Source organism: Malania oleifera, chromosome 3 (assembly GCF_029873635.1).
Source record: "Malania oleifera isolate guangnan ecotype guangnan chromosome 3, ASM2987363v1, whole genome shotgun sequence".
Taxonomy (NCBI): Eukaryota; Viridiplantae; Streptophyta; class Magnoliopsida; order Santalales; family Ximeniaceae; genus Malania; species Malania oleifera.
Genome location: NC_080419.1, coordinates 87228849 through 87245034, shown reverse-complemented (window position 1 = coordinate 87245034; position 16186 = coordinate 87228849). Strand labels below are relative to the sequence as shown.

Below are 16186 nucleotides of genomic sequence, written 5' to 3'. Positions count from 1 at the left end.
AAGACTTCTAATATAAAAATCTCAATTTAATCACCGAAAAGTCTACTATAACGTCAAAAGTTCTCGCATTAAACAATGTATAGCCCTTAAAAAATTTACAAGCTAATAACTGGTTCACTTCATACAAGCATGTGTTATTTGTTTGGGTCCTAAAAATGAAATGGATCAGAGTTCATCTATATAATTTTGTACATTCACTATACATTTTTTTCATTCCATTATATTCTAGCGTACCAAATATTTTTCTAAAAAAAATTAAATATTTTAGGTTACCATCTTTTTAAGTTTTGATGCATTGATTCGTTCAAGGTATGATTGGACACCAAGAAAATTTGAATGTTCCCAATGTATTCCATTACATTTCCCTTTCTCATGGAAACAAAAGAGAACTTTCATAAACAAAATTATTCACTAGGAAAAAGGATAAAAAGGACAAACGCCCAATTACAATATATCAAACGTCCCACATCATTTGTCTGCAAAATCATGATATATTGTTTTTCTTGTTTTCCCTGTGTATCTATCTCAGTAACGGGGGAAAAGAAAACTCGTCACCAATTTTCAGTGAACTCATCTAATGCTTCATAGAGATCCCTCACTGCAACTCAAAATGCAACAAAACAAATGCACACGCACAAAACATTTTCTGCTGGCAATGTTAGCAACCCCACAGGACTCCCCAAATGGCCAACATAAACAGCCAGCCAAGAAAGTCGGAAGCATTAGCCGTTAGTACAGATTTAAAGAAACAATCTCCACTAATAAGCCACGCTACACACCTTATCTGCAGAAAAAAGGAATATGTGAAAACAAAGAAAATGTCAGGACAGCCAACAAAGTGCAACCCATTAAGAAATGGAAACCAGCCTAAAGATTAGTCGTGATAGCCTTAATTAAAAATAAAAAATTTATTAACACACATTTTTGGGGCAGTTTTGGGCTATATAATTTCTAAATATTATTTCTGAACAAGATGCAATACAAGAGCCAGCAAAAAGAGTCGAAAGAAGCAATCCGGTTGCTCAAAATTTATTTGGTAAACTGATAAATAACATGCGAGTAATCAGTTCACCTTTTCTGGAGCTGCCACAGCACAGACGAACATCATCAGTATATGTTGCTTGGAGACCCATCATCCATGAACCCAATGATACATCATCATGAGCATAAGTCTTTAGAGATGCGCTGCACATATAAGTTCAGCGAGCTTATAAATTTAAAAAACAATGCAGCATACTGATAGAACTTGGCTATTTCCAAGTCCGATTAGCATAGGTTATGGTAAGCTATCAGCAACTTCGCTTTAGAGCTTTGCAGAAATCAGCTTACCTTTATAATTTCTAGTCTCATTTCTAAAAATCAAATAATAAAATTAAAGTAAATTTTGTGAGTCATGTTGATAAACATTGAATCAGACTCTGACAATCAATGATTCACATTCAGGGAAACTTTGTGCAGTGGTTTTGGAAAAATGCGCATGGAACCAAGGCATCAAGTTCTTTATCGACTTTAGGCAATTATTATTTGAACATGTGATTAAACATGAATAGTTTCAAAACTTTGCTTCATCCAAGGGGGGGCACTAGGTCACTTCTCAATCATAATACCCTAAACAACGCAATTTTATAATCAGGTTCAAAGAAATGAACATTTAGATTCAAAGAAAATCCTTCTTCCCAGCCAAGGGGTTATTAATAATAAACCTGTTTACGTGAATGTACTGAGCCAAATTCCTGGAAAGTATAATCAGAGGACCAGCAGCATGTTGAAAGTACCTAAAGGAAGAAAAGATAGATATAATCAGGTTTCACATTATAGCAGTGGCTGGAATTACCAATTTAGCATACAAAAGATGAATTTTAATTCAAAAGAAATTTAGTTCTGCACCATTCAATTCATTCCGACCACCAATACAATGGCTGCATTATAGCTTAAAATCAATGCATCATAATTATAAAAAATAAAAAAACATGTACAGAAAGGCCAGCGCAAGGAGCTGGCCAGCACAGGAAAGAGCCAGTCCTACATTACTAAGATTTATGAGAAGAAAATATACCAGGGGCATTGTTTTAATTTGGCAGGATAATCTGCAATAAAGCATATTCGTGCGTGTTGCACTTCCATCTTGACTATTTCCACACAGTCCCAAGTCTAAATAAAACAGGAGGGTTGCATTTGGTAGTTGAAAGCTAGTGTAAAACTAGTCATCTATGATATGGTTCCCTCAGCTACAAGACATGAATTGCACTTTCATTACCTGGGAAAAGCAAAAACTACATGAAGGCAGGTTAGATTGTTGTTTCAAATGATGCACTATATTGTCACCTAAGTACGGTGTTACTTATGTGTCAGTTCCTACACAATCCAGAGGCTTATGCATATTTTGGGCCTGATTTAATGGGCCACTCGTATCTTAGGCCAGATCACAATTGGGCATAACCAGCAATGTATACTTCAAGCCTGGATGCACAGGGCTAACTGAAGCCTACCAATTAAGCATATCTGATTCTTTTTGAAAGCCTAAAATCTGGCCCAAATCCCCTAAGCCCACACTAGTTGGTCCTTTTATGTTAGAATTTTGTACACAGCCCAAGTCAAATCACCTGTACACCTAGACCATCTTTTAGTAACTAGGCCCTATATGGCCCATCACTGGTTACCAGCAGCCCAACCTTGCCTCAGCCCACACATCCCTTCTCCTCCTGCATACCAGCTAACCCTAAATTCTCCAGTGCCACCAGCTCCTCCTTTCAACCCATCGAGGTGGCCAAACAAGTACAAGCCAGCTTGGGAAGCTGATCTCTGGAAGATGCCATTTTTCCACCAAATGAAGCACAAACCAATAACTTATCATCCTTATTTGATCGTTCTGGATGGTTTCCTGCTGCCCTAAAAACCCTTGCATTCCATCCATATAATATCTACCCTGGAACGAAAATCAATTAATCCATTTGTACAAATTTTCCAGATCGAGTTGGTCTAATTGCCACCAGATACTTGAATCAACTAAACCTTTTCCTCTGAACAAAGCTACCCAAATGAGTAACCAAGGTCACACTTTGAACAGTTCACCAAACAGCCGGCAATGACAATTTGACACCCTGTTTTTAAATTTGATTCTTCTCATAAATAATCATAAATGTCTCTCCTCCAAGTTTCTCTAGCCTCAGATTGAAGGATTTCCCTTAATCTAGACTTGCTTCCATGGGGGATTTCTTTTCATCAACACAAAAAGATCATCGCTTGACAAGAGATTAATGAAGTATATTTGCTTTGTCATAGGCCTAAAAGCCCAGCAGTGTGTGTGTGTGTGTGTGTGTGTGAGAGAGAGAGAGAGAGAGAGGATTTCCCAGCACCAGCAAGGACTGCTGCCATCCTCTCAGCGGTTGCTGTTAGGATAAACATGAAATTGGAGTATATTGTTTGCAGATGATATTGTCCTGATTGATGAAATAGGAGGTGGAGTAATCTAAGTTAAAAAATGGAAAGAAGTTTTAGACTCTAGAGGTTTTTAGATAAGTATAAGCTTGAAATAATATAAAAAATACAATTTTAGTCATTCTTGTAGGAATAATGGAGAAAATATTCAAATTCATGGTTGAAAAATTCCTAGTACCAGAGGATTTTAGTACCTTGGATCTATTACGAGAGCTGAAGGAGAAGTTGAAAATGTGATCAAGAAGCATTTGTTTTGTAAATCATTTTTATCATCTTGTTGTATTAAGGTTCTTAGTGAACCTAGTTCAAGGGTTCTTGGTGAACCGAATTGCAAGGGTTCTTGGTGAACCTTGTTGGAAGGCTCTGTGTGAGCCTGAAGGGATTTGTTCCCGTGTGTAAAGGCTTCTTCTCCTGTGAAGGAGTTTGTTTAGTGGATTGTGGAAACCTTGGGTGTGACTCAAGGTGTGGACGTATGCAAGGGGCAGAACCACGTTAAACATCGGTGTTAAGCTTTTCCTCCCTTCTCTTTAATTTATATCTTGTGCATGATTTACATTGTATTTATTGTGATAGAATCATTTGCATGCTGCCAAACTTTATATTTTGTAGAGAAAGCGAAAATACGCGAAAGAGTCTATTCACCCCCCCTTTAGACTCAACTCTAGGGCCAACAGTTCCTTCAATTTGAATAGAATGCTTGCTTAAATCTAATGTCTTTTTCTAACAATTCCATTGCGCAATAAAAAGTGAAAGAGAAAATAAAGTTTTGCGAGAGAGTATTCCATCGCACCCTTACTATAAATTTCATCTCCCTTTTTTTGCATCTTAAGACTATTCTACTCTTAGGAATAGATCCTAGTATACATATAAGTTTATTAAGGCTTCCGATCATTATAAGCCTAGAAAAGGCCTCCTCCGTATTCCTCTTATAATTGTTTCGCATTGGACGTTGGTCCTACATCACAAGCAGCACTAGCTCCTAATCAGAACCAGAAAGTACAGAGAGAAAGAACTTGTTTTTGACTTCCTGAAACATATGCACTCCCTGTTGTTGACCTAAAATGGCTGGTATAGACCACAAATGATGATTAATATAACAAAATTCCAAAGCTACTTTAGCACCCTAGCATTCTAAAGGCTCATTTGGTTCATAAATGTTTTCTTGTTTTTAAAAATGGAAAAAAATAAATAAACTGGAAATGCAGAAAACACCACCATTCTCACTTCCATTCTAGAAAACTCGTAAAATAAATGAATCTCATTTCTTCAGATGAGCCTGCTTCAAGAACATTCTTGGAAAACAATTTTCAAAAAGCCAACAAAAAATGTATCAGCCACATTTATTTTTTTTTTTTTTTTCCATCTTCGCAAAAATCTGAAAATCAAAGTCAATACGGCAGGGCCTAGGAATCCAAATATTCTTTTTCTTTTTCAGCCCCTCTGCTTGATAGCAAACTAGAACATATGAAAATTTCAATAAGAATCATATCAAAATTGAGAATGCAACTGAATTCCATATGATGCTACCAACAAAATATGAAGCTAGTCACACTCAATAGAAGATAAACTACACCTAATCAACATATTCAATGGTTTTTCCAATCCAAGAGCCAGTTACTTACGATTTCTCATCCCCAAATTTCCACCAGTCAGGTTCATACCATGCCCTTCCCCTGAAAAATGAATAAGACATTTGATGCTCAAAAGCTGAAATCCAGTAAATTCCAATTTAAAATAAAAAATAAAATGTGTAAAACAAATATCAAGCCAATTTCTAAAATAAAAAAGCAAAAGGAAACTAAATATACTCTGAAACAACAATACGCAATTTGCGAAGACCAAATATTTCTTGCAAAGTGCTTTTCAATATTATATATTAGTATGAAATCATAAATGTGTGGCAGAGGATCAAACAGTTAAAGAACAAATGACTCAAAAAAACCAGCATATTCTACCACTTGATTAAAGTGACCTAGAATTTCACTTCCGTACATTAAAGCTTCATATCTTCTTATTTGCAGCTGATTTACTGCCATATATATGTGTGTGTGTGTCTGTTCCAAAAAGTAAAAGTTGTCAAGATGAGAATGCTTAAATGGATGAGTGGTATAACATTGAAAGATAAATTAAAGAATGAACATATTCGTGGTAAGTTAGGTGGAGCTCCTATACAAGATAAGATAAGAGAGGGACGACTCAGATGGTATGGACACTTGCAACGTAGGCCTTATAGTGCACCTGTGAGGAAGAGTGAATTAGTTACTGTAGGGGGCAATAGAAGGGGTAAGGGTAGACCTAAAATAACTTGGAAGGAGATAGTGAGTAAGGATTTAATATCCTTGAATCTATCAAAAGATATGGTCCATGATCGCATAAATTGACGGAAAATGATTCATATAACCGACCCCACTTAGTGGGACTAAGGCTTGGTTTTGTTGTTGTTGTTGTTGTTGTTATGTGTGCGTGCATGCGTGCGTGCGTGTGTGTGTGTTTGTTTATGTATATATAATTAGACTTTGCTAGCATAAGGAGAGGAATTGAAATGTATAATTCCTATTTGTTGGATTAAAGGATTGTAATGATGAACTAGTCAAACCAATAAAATTCAATAAACCCATATCAAGGTTCAACATGGGTCAAATTATGCAAAGCAGATAATAAAAACTTGTGGACCATTTTTTGCTTAAAACAAGGATGTAGGTCCTTTAAGGTACTTTCTTGGGATTGAAGTTGCCCAACCCAATGGATGTGCCTTCCTCTCTGAGGAAGTATATTCATGACCTCCATGAAGAAATGGGGATGTTGGATTTCAGACCAACCTAATAACCTATTGAAGCCAACGATCAGCTTAGCAATGGCATTGGTCACCCAGATGATAAGAGGAGAGATACCAGAGGCTTGTTGGGAAACTAAGGCATATCCCTCCATACAATGCCAGATATTGCACATGTCATGGGAGCTGTGTAATACTGTAATCCCTGGTCCCAAAAGTTGGTGGAATATGAGAGCCAAGATGTACACACACCAAGTCAAGTGGCCCATAAAAAATCCTATGGGGCCATGTTGACAACGGCATCCCCCCCTCACCAATAAGGCCATGTATTTTCCTCTTCCTAAGGTCGATGTCAGACTTGGACTGAGCTAAACAGAGAAAAAATTCATCCATTTTTTCATATACTTTTCACTTCTATTAGGGATTGATCAACACCCTTCTGCTACAGATCAGCCGCCTGCCGGTGCATGGCCTGCTACTTAGCCACTGCACATTGTTCAGCTGCTCAACTAAAGGTCTACTACAGCTTGTTATACGTCATCCATTGCATATTAGGACCAATCTTCACCGATCGTCACTCACAAACTTACTACTACTCCCTCACAAGTTTTAGTAAGTCTATGCATGATCTCCATATCTATCATCTTGAGCTTGCTCATCATAATTTGAGATTATGTGAATCTGCTCAAAGAAAATAGATTTTGTTTCCTACTCACAATCTTAAAATAGAAATTATCGAGCGCAATGGATGATAGGCGCTTGTTGCTAGTTTTTAGGCAGAAATCTAGTCACATGGCAAACTGAAAATAAGACTTGGTGGCTGGATCTAGGAAAGAGGCCATATACATGGCTACGGCACATCAAGTTTGTGAACTTCTATGGCTTCAGATCTTACTAAGAAATTTGGGAGCATTCAATGGAGGACCTACAAGATTATATTGTCAGAAAGACTGCCTAGTATTGCTATAATTCAGTTCAGCATGACAAGACCAAACATTTCTCTCTGCCCAAGATGGAAATCAATGTCGATTCTTGAAGATCCTGTCATGTTGAAAGACTCTCTGCCACTTTCCTTTCTCATCCGATTTTATTTATGTTTGGTGTGATGTAGATTTTCTATTTTTATGTTCATTATTTTTTGTTTTTCAATTTAGATGAATGTTTCTGTTTCATAATTTTATTTCAGTTGTGAATTGATATTTTCATTTCATTCCTTTGTCAGTCAATGCAGTAAACATAACCAAACTTATTAGCCGAATTGATAGATAATCATTGGTTATAATCATTGGTGTCCGATCAGTTATTTGTTTATGATTTTTTTTTTCTTGAAGAAAAACTTTCTTAAGAGAAGAAAGCAATATACCAGCAGGATAAGAAATTGCACTAGAACAAAACAGACTACCTATAAGGAGAAGAAAATCACTTGAAGATTATAGAAACCAACACTGCTAAAACAACCACAAGAAAAAGCCCATGACAAAGCAAAAAAGACTAACAGCAAGAAGAAAAAAACCCACAAGAAAACAAAAAAAGACAATCTTTTCCAAAATCATATTTATGGAGGAAGTGCAATCACAAAAAATACAAGCACTTTCTCTAGCCAAGCACCTAAAGAAACAAAAACTGCAGACCACCATAATCTCCTCACATCCTTACACACCTCTTGAAACCTCTAAAAACAATTAGCAGAAAAGCCTCCAAAAACTAGGGCACACCCAACAATCTCCGAATAAATCAAAAAGCTTGTATTGTAAACTCAAGGCCACAACGCAATGAAGAAAAAGATTTGCACTAGTGTCACCACTGGCATAACACATTACACACATCAGGAGGGAGACAGAGCATTGTGAGATCCTTAAATCTGCAACAGATTGTTGGTGTTAAATCTATTAAGAATGATCATCCACATGAAAAGCCTTAACTTTACAAGGCGTCTCTGCTTTCCATGAATGATTAAAAAGAGGAAAAGAATAAGAAGAGAACAAATCAGGCTAAGATAAAAAGAATTAAAAGAAACAAACTACATGGTTCTGAACCCCAGATTCTGACATCCCTATTATAGGAATAATGAAAGAACTCCAACAAACTAAGGAGAGAAAAGCTCTTCAGCCTCCTATCAGTAAGATTCCTTCAGAAAAATTGAAGTCCCCGAGAAATACAATCACTATCAATCATTTTAAAAAATGCAGTAGTAGGAACATCATGATGCAAAATAAAATTAAAACGAGAGGAAAAGCATTAGAAAAAAAATGTTCAGCACAAGGTTATTAAAATTGGGATCCTATGTAAGATAAGTGGATGGTTAGCAGCAGGATTGGCAAATGAGGATTGCATGATTTTACTAACCATACAAATAAATATGAAAAAAAGCATTTGTATGCCATTTCGTTCATAATTAGCCCTATGGTAGGATTTTGATCACTAAATTTTCAAATTGCCGCATTCCTAACTCAATCAACCTGGCTTATAATGAAAATAAGATAAATAAATACTTATAAAGAAAAACAAAACATAATGTTTAACATAAATCAATCAACACAAAACTATACAACATGGAATCACATGTTTTTTTTGGGAAAAAAAGAAGAAGATAAATGTCAACAAACAAAAGCAAAACTATCAAGCTAGACCATCATCATTAATCTCAGCACCCAGGCCATCAATTGTCTCATTAATATCACTAAGACCATAATCATTATTATTGCCAAATGCATTGATGTATAATATAAGAGTATTCATTCATAGGTGGTGTTTGGCAATTGAGAATCAACTCGAGAAATCGGAATTAAAATCCGAATGATAATTCCAATTCCTCGCATTTAGTTTGCAGTAATCTAATTTCAATTTCCACACAGAAATGAGACCCTTTAGCCCACTTTTTGATTCTTGCCACTTAACTTGGAATCAATTTCCAATTCCCGAAAACACAATATGTATTACCCTACTCACAATAATGCATAGACAAATATACATAAATACACAAAAAAAAATATGCTACACATACATACATATTATAAAATAATATTTTATACTTTATAATATGATATACATTACATAAATTTCAAAAATAATATTCATATTATGATATCATTATAATAATATTCTAACCTATAAAAAATAATATAATAATGTTAAATAGTAAAATACTATGATATAACTGTGATATGATTACTGATTTATTATATTATTATTTAGTCTTAAAAAAAGTAAAATATTAACTATTAATATCAATAATTATAAATATATAATAAAATTAATAATCAATATACAAAAGAATGCAATACTATTGTATAATAAAATTGTTAGAGGTTATATGTCTTTTAGTATCATTATTATTGAGTGTGTTAGTATGTTAATTAGTGAGAGTAAGGGTATTATTGTCATTAGAATGTATTTAATTTGTATCATAAATAGAGGAAGAGACCTATCTCTCTCTCTCTCTCTCTCTCTCTCTCTCTCTCTCTTCACCTGTCCAAATCTATGCACCATTGTGACAGCAGGATAGCCTCTTCTCTCACCACTGCAGGATTCCTGGCCCTCTTCTCTCACCATACCAGGCTTCATATCAGCAGGAAGCCAGCTTCTCTCTTTGCCGCAGGCTTCACAGGCATCTTCTCTCACCATGCATACTTTGCCGAATCAGGAAGCCCTCTTCTCTCACTGTCGCAGGCTTCGCAGAAGCAGTTTTGTGGCAATGATTTCACATATGCCATCTCTTTGACGATTATACCATTCAATGCTGTTTATGCACAGCTCAAACTTGAACTTCAACCGATCAAACAATTAGAAGCCACAAGTGCACATTGTCATGAGCCAAGCTTGTTCATGGCATTATGCTTGCTTGTGACAACTTATCTTTGGCACATTGGGTGGGTAACCATCATGTAAATACTAGTTTAGGTTTTATTCCTTGGGTAGAGTAATGCCTCAGTAAAAAAATTTGCCAACTATCATGATAATCAAATCTAAGAATTATCAACAATTTTTGTCAAAAATTAGAGTGGTCGACCACTGAAGATCTATTGAGCCTTAAAACAGGATTTCTTTAGTTTTGCATGGTTAATCTTTAGCAAGCAAAGGCGACCAATCCACTCTTTTTTCCAACTTTGTCTATTTACCATGCCTTTCTACAAGCATACAACAATCTCAAACAATCCCTTCATCATCTTGATATTTGATTTATATCCTTTGAGAATTGATGACCCCAGCATGATGTAAGCTGATTTCTTGTTGTAGAGGACTTGAAAGTTGATTTGGATGAAAGCAAAGGTTTGGTTTTGTTGAAGGAGTAATCTATACTTCACAAGATCACAAAATCCAAACTTTATAGTTGAAATGATAGAACTAAAATGAGGACTCAAAATAAACCCCCCTTGGGGTTGCTTAGGTGGTAAGGTGAGGGTCTTATCTACCACATGGTCGAGGGTTCGAGCCCATTTGCCCTGAGATCATACTCAAGACATACGCCGGATGCTGGCGGTGGGGTATGCTAAACATCGCCCAGGTTTGGTATTGCACCATAGTGTCTAATGTGGTGCGATGGTGGTTGGATTCCCCGGGTCATTTAAAAAAAAAGGACTCAAAATAGCCACAGCAGCCAAGTGAAGGTTGCTGCTTCTTCCTTGAAATCAATTTATCCTTTCCAGTGCAACTCCATGCCTTTGTGCTTCAAAACAAAAGAATTCTTAATCCGTCAACTGGATGAGTAATCACTACCAAAGCTTCGTTGCTTGTAACACTGTGTTGGAGGCAGATAATTCATAAAGCTTGAGGGAGGAATTCTACACTAATTTGATTGCTTTGGAGTTCTGATTGACAAATTTATATGGAATTTTATATCTCCAATTTATTTATTAGAGAAGAGGCATTGTGCAGGATACTTATCCATATGTGGATCACAAAAGCTCCATGGAATTAAATTATTGCTGAATTGAGCATTATTAGATGATGCATAACATACACCTGCTTGATTGCATCATCTTCAATTGGGTGCAGAACATATAGCAAATTTTTTATTTGTTTTTGTAAGCATCATCTATACTACAAATAAAGGGGATTCCCAAGGCTTAAACTGGTCTTTTGATTTCCAAAAATATCCATCTAACCATTTTCCAGCATCACACAAATTCCCTCTTTTAACTGCTTTCTGCCAATAAAAAACTCCATATTAATTAAGAATATGGTGAATAAGTGTGTATTACACCCTTCATATCTATCATGTTCTAAAAACTGTCAAGCCCACCTCTCTTCCATCGATTTCTTCCCCTGCCTGAACATAATTGCTTCAGAAAATTTCCTTCTCTTAAATTCCCATCAACAATCAACAGAAAAATTTCCTTCTACCATTCTGGTAATTTATTTTTTTCCTCATTTTCTTATATTGTTTTTTTTATTCCTTGGTGCGTCCAACACCATTCTGCCATTTTTCCGCATTCATACTACTCAACAGTAGCATTACACCGTTGTTCCTTATATTGGTAATAAAAATGGCAGAATTCTGTCATGTTTTACATTCTTACTACTCATCAGCAGCATTCTACCATTTTTCATCTTGCATTCTTTAACTATATTAGAACTTCATTTTGCCTTCATTATGTTTACTATTGACAATTAAAATTTTTTTTAAAAGAAAAAAATTATATACATATTCACTTTATTGTGGAGTTCCAATTCAAAACCATCATGAAGGAGCACCACCTCACCCCACCCCCAAAGAAAAAGAAATAAATAAATAAATTTACATGCACTTTTGATTGGATTTGAAAAAAAATAAAAATAAATAACATGCTCAATTTATGAGCAAAATATGTTCAATTAATAATCAAAAAATAAAATAAAATTTAGAATCCAGATAGGGATAACTTAAGATGTCACAAAATAGATAGCCCAGAAAAAGTTGTTATTTACTTATATGTTAGTTCAGAAAAATTTATGTGTTAATTACACATAGTATGGGTTTCTATATTCCAAATGGAAATTGCAGTCAATTTCTATTTTACAAAATTCCCATTGAAATTTTCACGAATCACCTGAATTGAAATCTTGAAATTTCAGCAAATCTGCCAAAATATTACATGTAGAATGAAATTTCCTAGAAATTCAAATTTGAGATTCAAAAGCCAAACTGAAATTCTTGCCTTGATTTATCTTCTTTTCTTATAGAAAGTAAAATTATTACAAGAAATATATGAATATATTTTTCACACTTTTGAAATTATAAGAAAATTAAAGTTAGATATTAGCTACAACATTTTATCGAACCATTTATGTCAAAATCTCTATATTAGTATAATAAATTATATTTAACTGAGCTATGAATTTTCTATTTATATAATGAAAATGTTTATGCCTTTATTATATTATAGTTATCACACCTTATAGACAACATACCTATCTTTGATGTATTTTATTTTTATATTCTAGTTCTAAGTCTTGCACTATCATGCCTATTAATGATTTCTAAAGTTTCATAATAGAATTCAACATCATTTTTTAGAAATTGAAATCAAAATTTACATCAACATCGAAATTTCTAATTTTTGAAGCCTCAAAATTTAAGACCTTGGTTTAGAAGTATATTATTGACAGATTCCTAGAAATGCGGCATCTCCATGTCCGGTTTATTCTAGGAATGATGATAAAATAACTATATTTTTCTAACCAACAACACTTCTCAAAAAAGAAAAACTAGAATATAGTATTTTAGCACAGAATTCAACATATAAAATAAATACTAGAAATTATTCAACTCATTAAAAGAACAATATCAAAAACTACAATTAAACAAGAGGAAGACGACAAAGAAGAAGCAGTTGAGATGAGGAGAGAGAGGGAGAGAGACAGCATTAGATTACAAATAAAATAGGTTATAAACATGTGATAGTATTTTTGGACTATTAAAAATTGAGGCCTGTTTTGTTACTCCATGCTTTTGGATGATTCCCCCAAGTTATGAATCCACAAAGCCACATATTTAAATAGGGGTGGGGCACCATTGCATTAAGAAAGTCATGAGAATATGAACCATTCCTAAGAATAGGATTCCTAGTTATAAAACGTGAACCAAATATGGGTATGCTCGAGACTTAATGAGTATTTTCAAGAACCTGTTGATTCTGCGTGCCAAATGCCACTAAGAGTCACAATGAAAAAAATTTGCACTTAATCAAGCCAGATCATCAAACGAGCAATGAAGTAGAGAACACCATCATATCCAAAACGAAAATTAAATATAAAAGTTATGTATAAACAATTGAATGAATCTAAAGAACAGCAGTGTAATGACATATATGCATTGTCCAACACTGCTATCCACGATTAACTTAGTTTGGCACAAAATCATGACAGACCTTTTGGCATCCAAGAGCCTCGAAACACATTGCGCTTCAAGTGACTACCAAATCCAGTATAAACTCCTATAACAGTGAGAAGCTTCTGGCCTGACGATGAACCACTTTGCTTTGACTGGTATCCTCGACTCTTTGCCAAAGTTAGGTCCATCTCAGCTTCTACAATCCTCTTCTCCAAATCTCTGAAAAATCACCACCATGAACACAAAACACTAGAATGATTTTACAATATATCAACAAAATAATAATCTCCAACCCTTAGAACTGGGTAAAAATGAAAGAGAACAGATACTGGCAGAACGCACTTGCATCCAAGGATCATTAGCTTATCTTCAACGGAAAGAACCTTTGGTCTCTACCAGCAAGAATAAACAAACAGAAAACAATTAAGCAAACACTAGATAGTATCAAAAATAAAAAATAAGAACATCATGTCAGCAATCCTTTATTTAGCCTTGGAGAAAATGGAAGGAACAATAGAGAAACAATTATAAGGAGGGGGAGGGAGGGGGGTTATGCTTTCTGCTGAGTTTGCTCCCACAAACCAAAAACCTCCACTCCACAAGCCAAAATTAAGTTCTATGTTTCTAATGTCCAAATGGAGTGAGATTGCTTTCATCATTCAAAATTTTGACTTTTTTTTTTAAGAACATTTCGAATTGAAACAAACCTGGCCCGAGTTCATCCTAAGAAGATCAGCCAGCAACGTTCTGTTCTCTGAATCTTGCCACAACCTAAAATTCCTCAAGCGAATAAATAAATAAGCAATTAAATAACGGTGATAATTAAAAAAAGAAAAAAAAACGTGATTTTAAGGAAGGCGGAACAATATAGCGTAAATAGATTATCGATCCACATGTTGCAGCAAATTAAAGTGATAAAAAATAGTTGTTCGCTGAGAAAATGTAGGGAAATATCGGAATTAAAATTTTGTACTAGGTTTTTTAAGACCTGAGACAACTATATCAGGCTTTGCTGAATCAAGTCTTCAATTTCTCAGAAACAAAAAGAACACAAAACGCAAAATTCGAAAATTTCTTCGATCTTCTATCACTTTCCACAGGTTTCTCGACAACCAAACGAAGAACTCAGAGAGAGAGAGAGAGAGAGAGAGAGAGAGAGAGAGACCTGCCCGCGACGTAGAGCCAGGCAAGGCAAGAAAAGAAAGCCATGACGACGGAGGACTTGCTCGTTTGAAGATTCTTCGATCTCCATCGTCTCTCAGGCTTCGACGTCGTCGGTAAGCTATCCATTGTCAAAATTCACAGATATGGAGAGAGGGGGAAGAATTCGAATTCCTAAGTCGATAGACCGAGAAATGGCTCCTGGCCCTGATTTCTATATGAGAGAGAGAGAGAGAGAGAGAGAGAGTAGGGGGGGGTTTGGATTTTGGAGCAAACTACTAATTGCATGCTTGGTGCATGAACCTCAAAAAAATTCATTTGATTAAAAAATAACAACATAAACATAATATTAAGTAATTTTGTCTCAAGTTTACTGAAATTTTTGTAAAGCGCGAACTATTTTTAAAAATTCACAGATATCCCATTCAAATATTTTTTAAAAAATTTATTAAAAATTTTAGCAACTCATTAATTCTTTGATCTCTAATTAAACAAGAAATAACAATTATTAAATTTTTGTCAATAAACCATAATTAATAAACTTATTAATATGTTCATTAAAAGAATTCCTACATTAGTATTTTTTTTCCTTGAAAAAATGAAAAAAAAATGTATGAACCATAATTAGTAAACTTATTAATTTTTTTTATGACCCAAGACATCAATTTTGATAAGCCACCACCAAATTGAGGAAAACTGCACGGTTCCATATAAAGTTGTGTAATATTAAAATTTAATATTCACATACTTTTAATTAAGGAATTCCTTTCAATCACATACAACTTCAAAAATTTTCCATGTACTTCTATTTACATAACTATCTCATATTCATGTTTATTTTTTAAATTTTTTAAAAATATAAATTTGTAAAAAATTTATATATTAATATTTTAACATTTGTAAATTAAATTATGTCAATATATAATTAATTTGTTTTAAAATATATCTAAATTTTATTAAGAATTATAAAGAGGGGATCATTATTGGCACTCCAAAAGATATCTTTTGTAAGTACCCGAAAAAAAATAATGATATTTAAATATTAAGAGAGAGAGAGAGAGAGAGAGAGAGAGAGAGAGAGAGAGAGAGAGAGAGAGAGGAAAATGGAAACAAAAATGAAAGGAGGGGTTTCGTCGACAAACGCTCGCATTCGTCGACAACATTGCATTTTGGAAAAATAACCCGAAAGATTTTCCACAGGATTTCGTCAACGAATACAGGAGATTCGTCGATAAGTGTATAAGGGACTTCGTCGACAAAGTCATGTCTCGTCGACGAGAAAATACCGAAAGAGGTTTTTGAGCAAACTGAATTTCGTTGACGAGGAGTGGATTTAGTCGACGAAATTATTGAAGGACTCGTCGACAAGATGATGTGATTCATCGATAAGTCCAGTCCAATAAATAGCTAAAACTTGGATTTTTATCCATTTTTAACGCTGCTCTCTCTCTCTCTCTCTCTCTCTCTCTCTCTCTACGTCTCTCTCTCACTTCTCTCTTCGT

At 34.6% G+C, this 16186-nt stretch overlaps 1 protein-coding gene across 1 annotated transcript; it reads right to left on the bottom strand.

The window, feature by feature from the left end:
• Positions 1–329: 329 nt before the first annotated feature.
• On the bottom strand, positions 330–14959 carry LOC131151410 (hydroxyproline O-galactosyltransferase HPGT3-like). Its single transcript, XM_058102652.1, has 9 exons — positions 14689–14959; positions 14231–14294; positions 13866–13915; positions 13561–13742; positions 9833–9950; positions 5061–5111; positions 1704–1775; positions 1073–1185; positions 330–784 (listed from the first exon to the last, which is right to left on the bottom strand). Exons 1-9 carry the CDS (start codon positions 14811–14813, stop codon positions 759–761), a joined length of 801 nt encoding a protein of 266 aa, XP_057958635.1. The 5' UTR covers positions 14814–14959; the 3' UTR covers positions 330–758.
• Positions 14960–16186: the final 1227 nt, after the last annotated feature.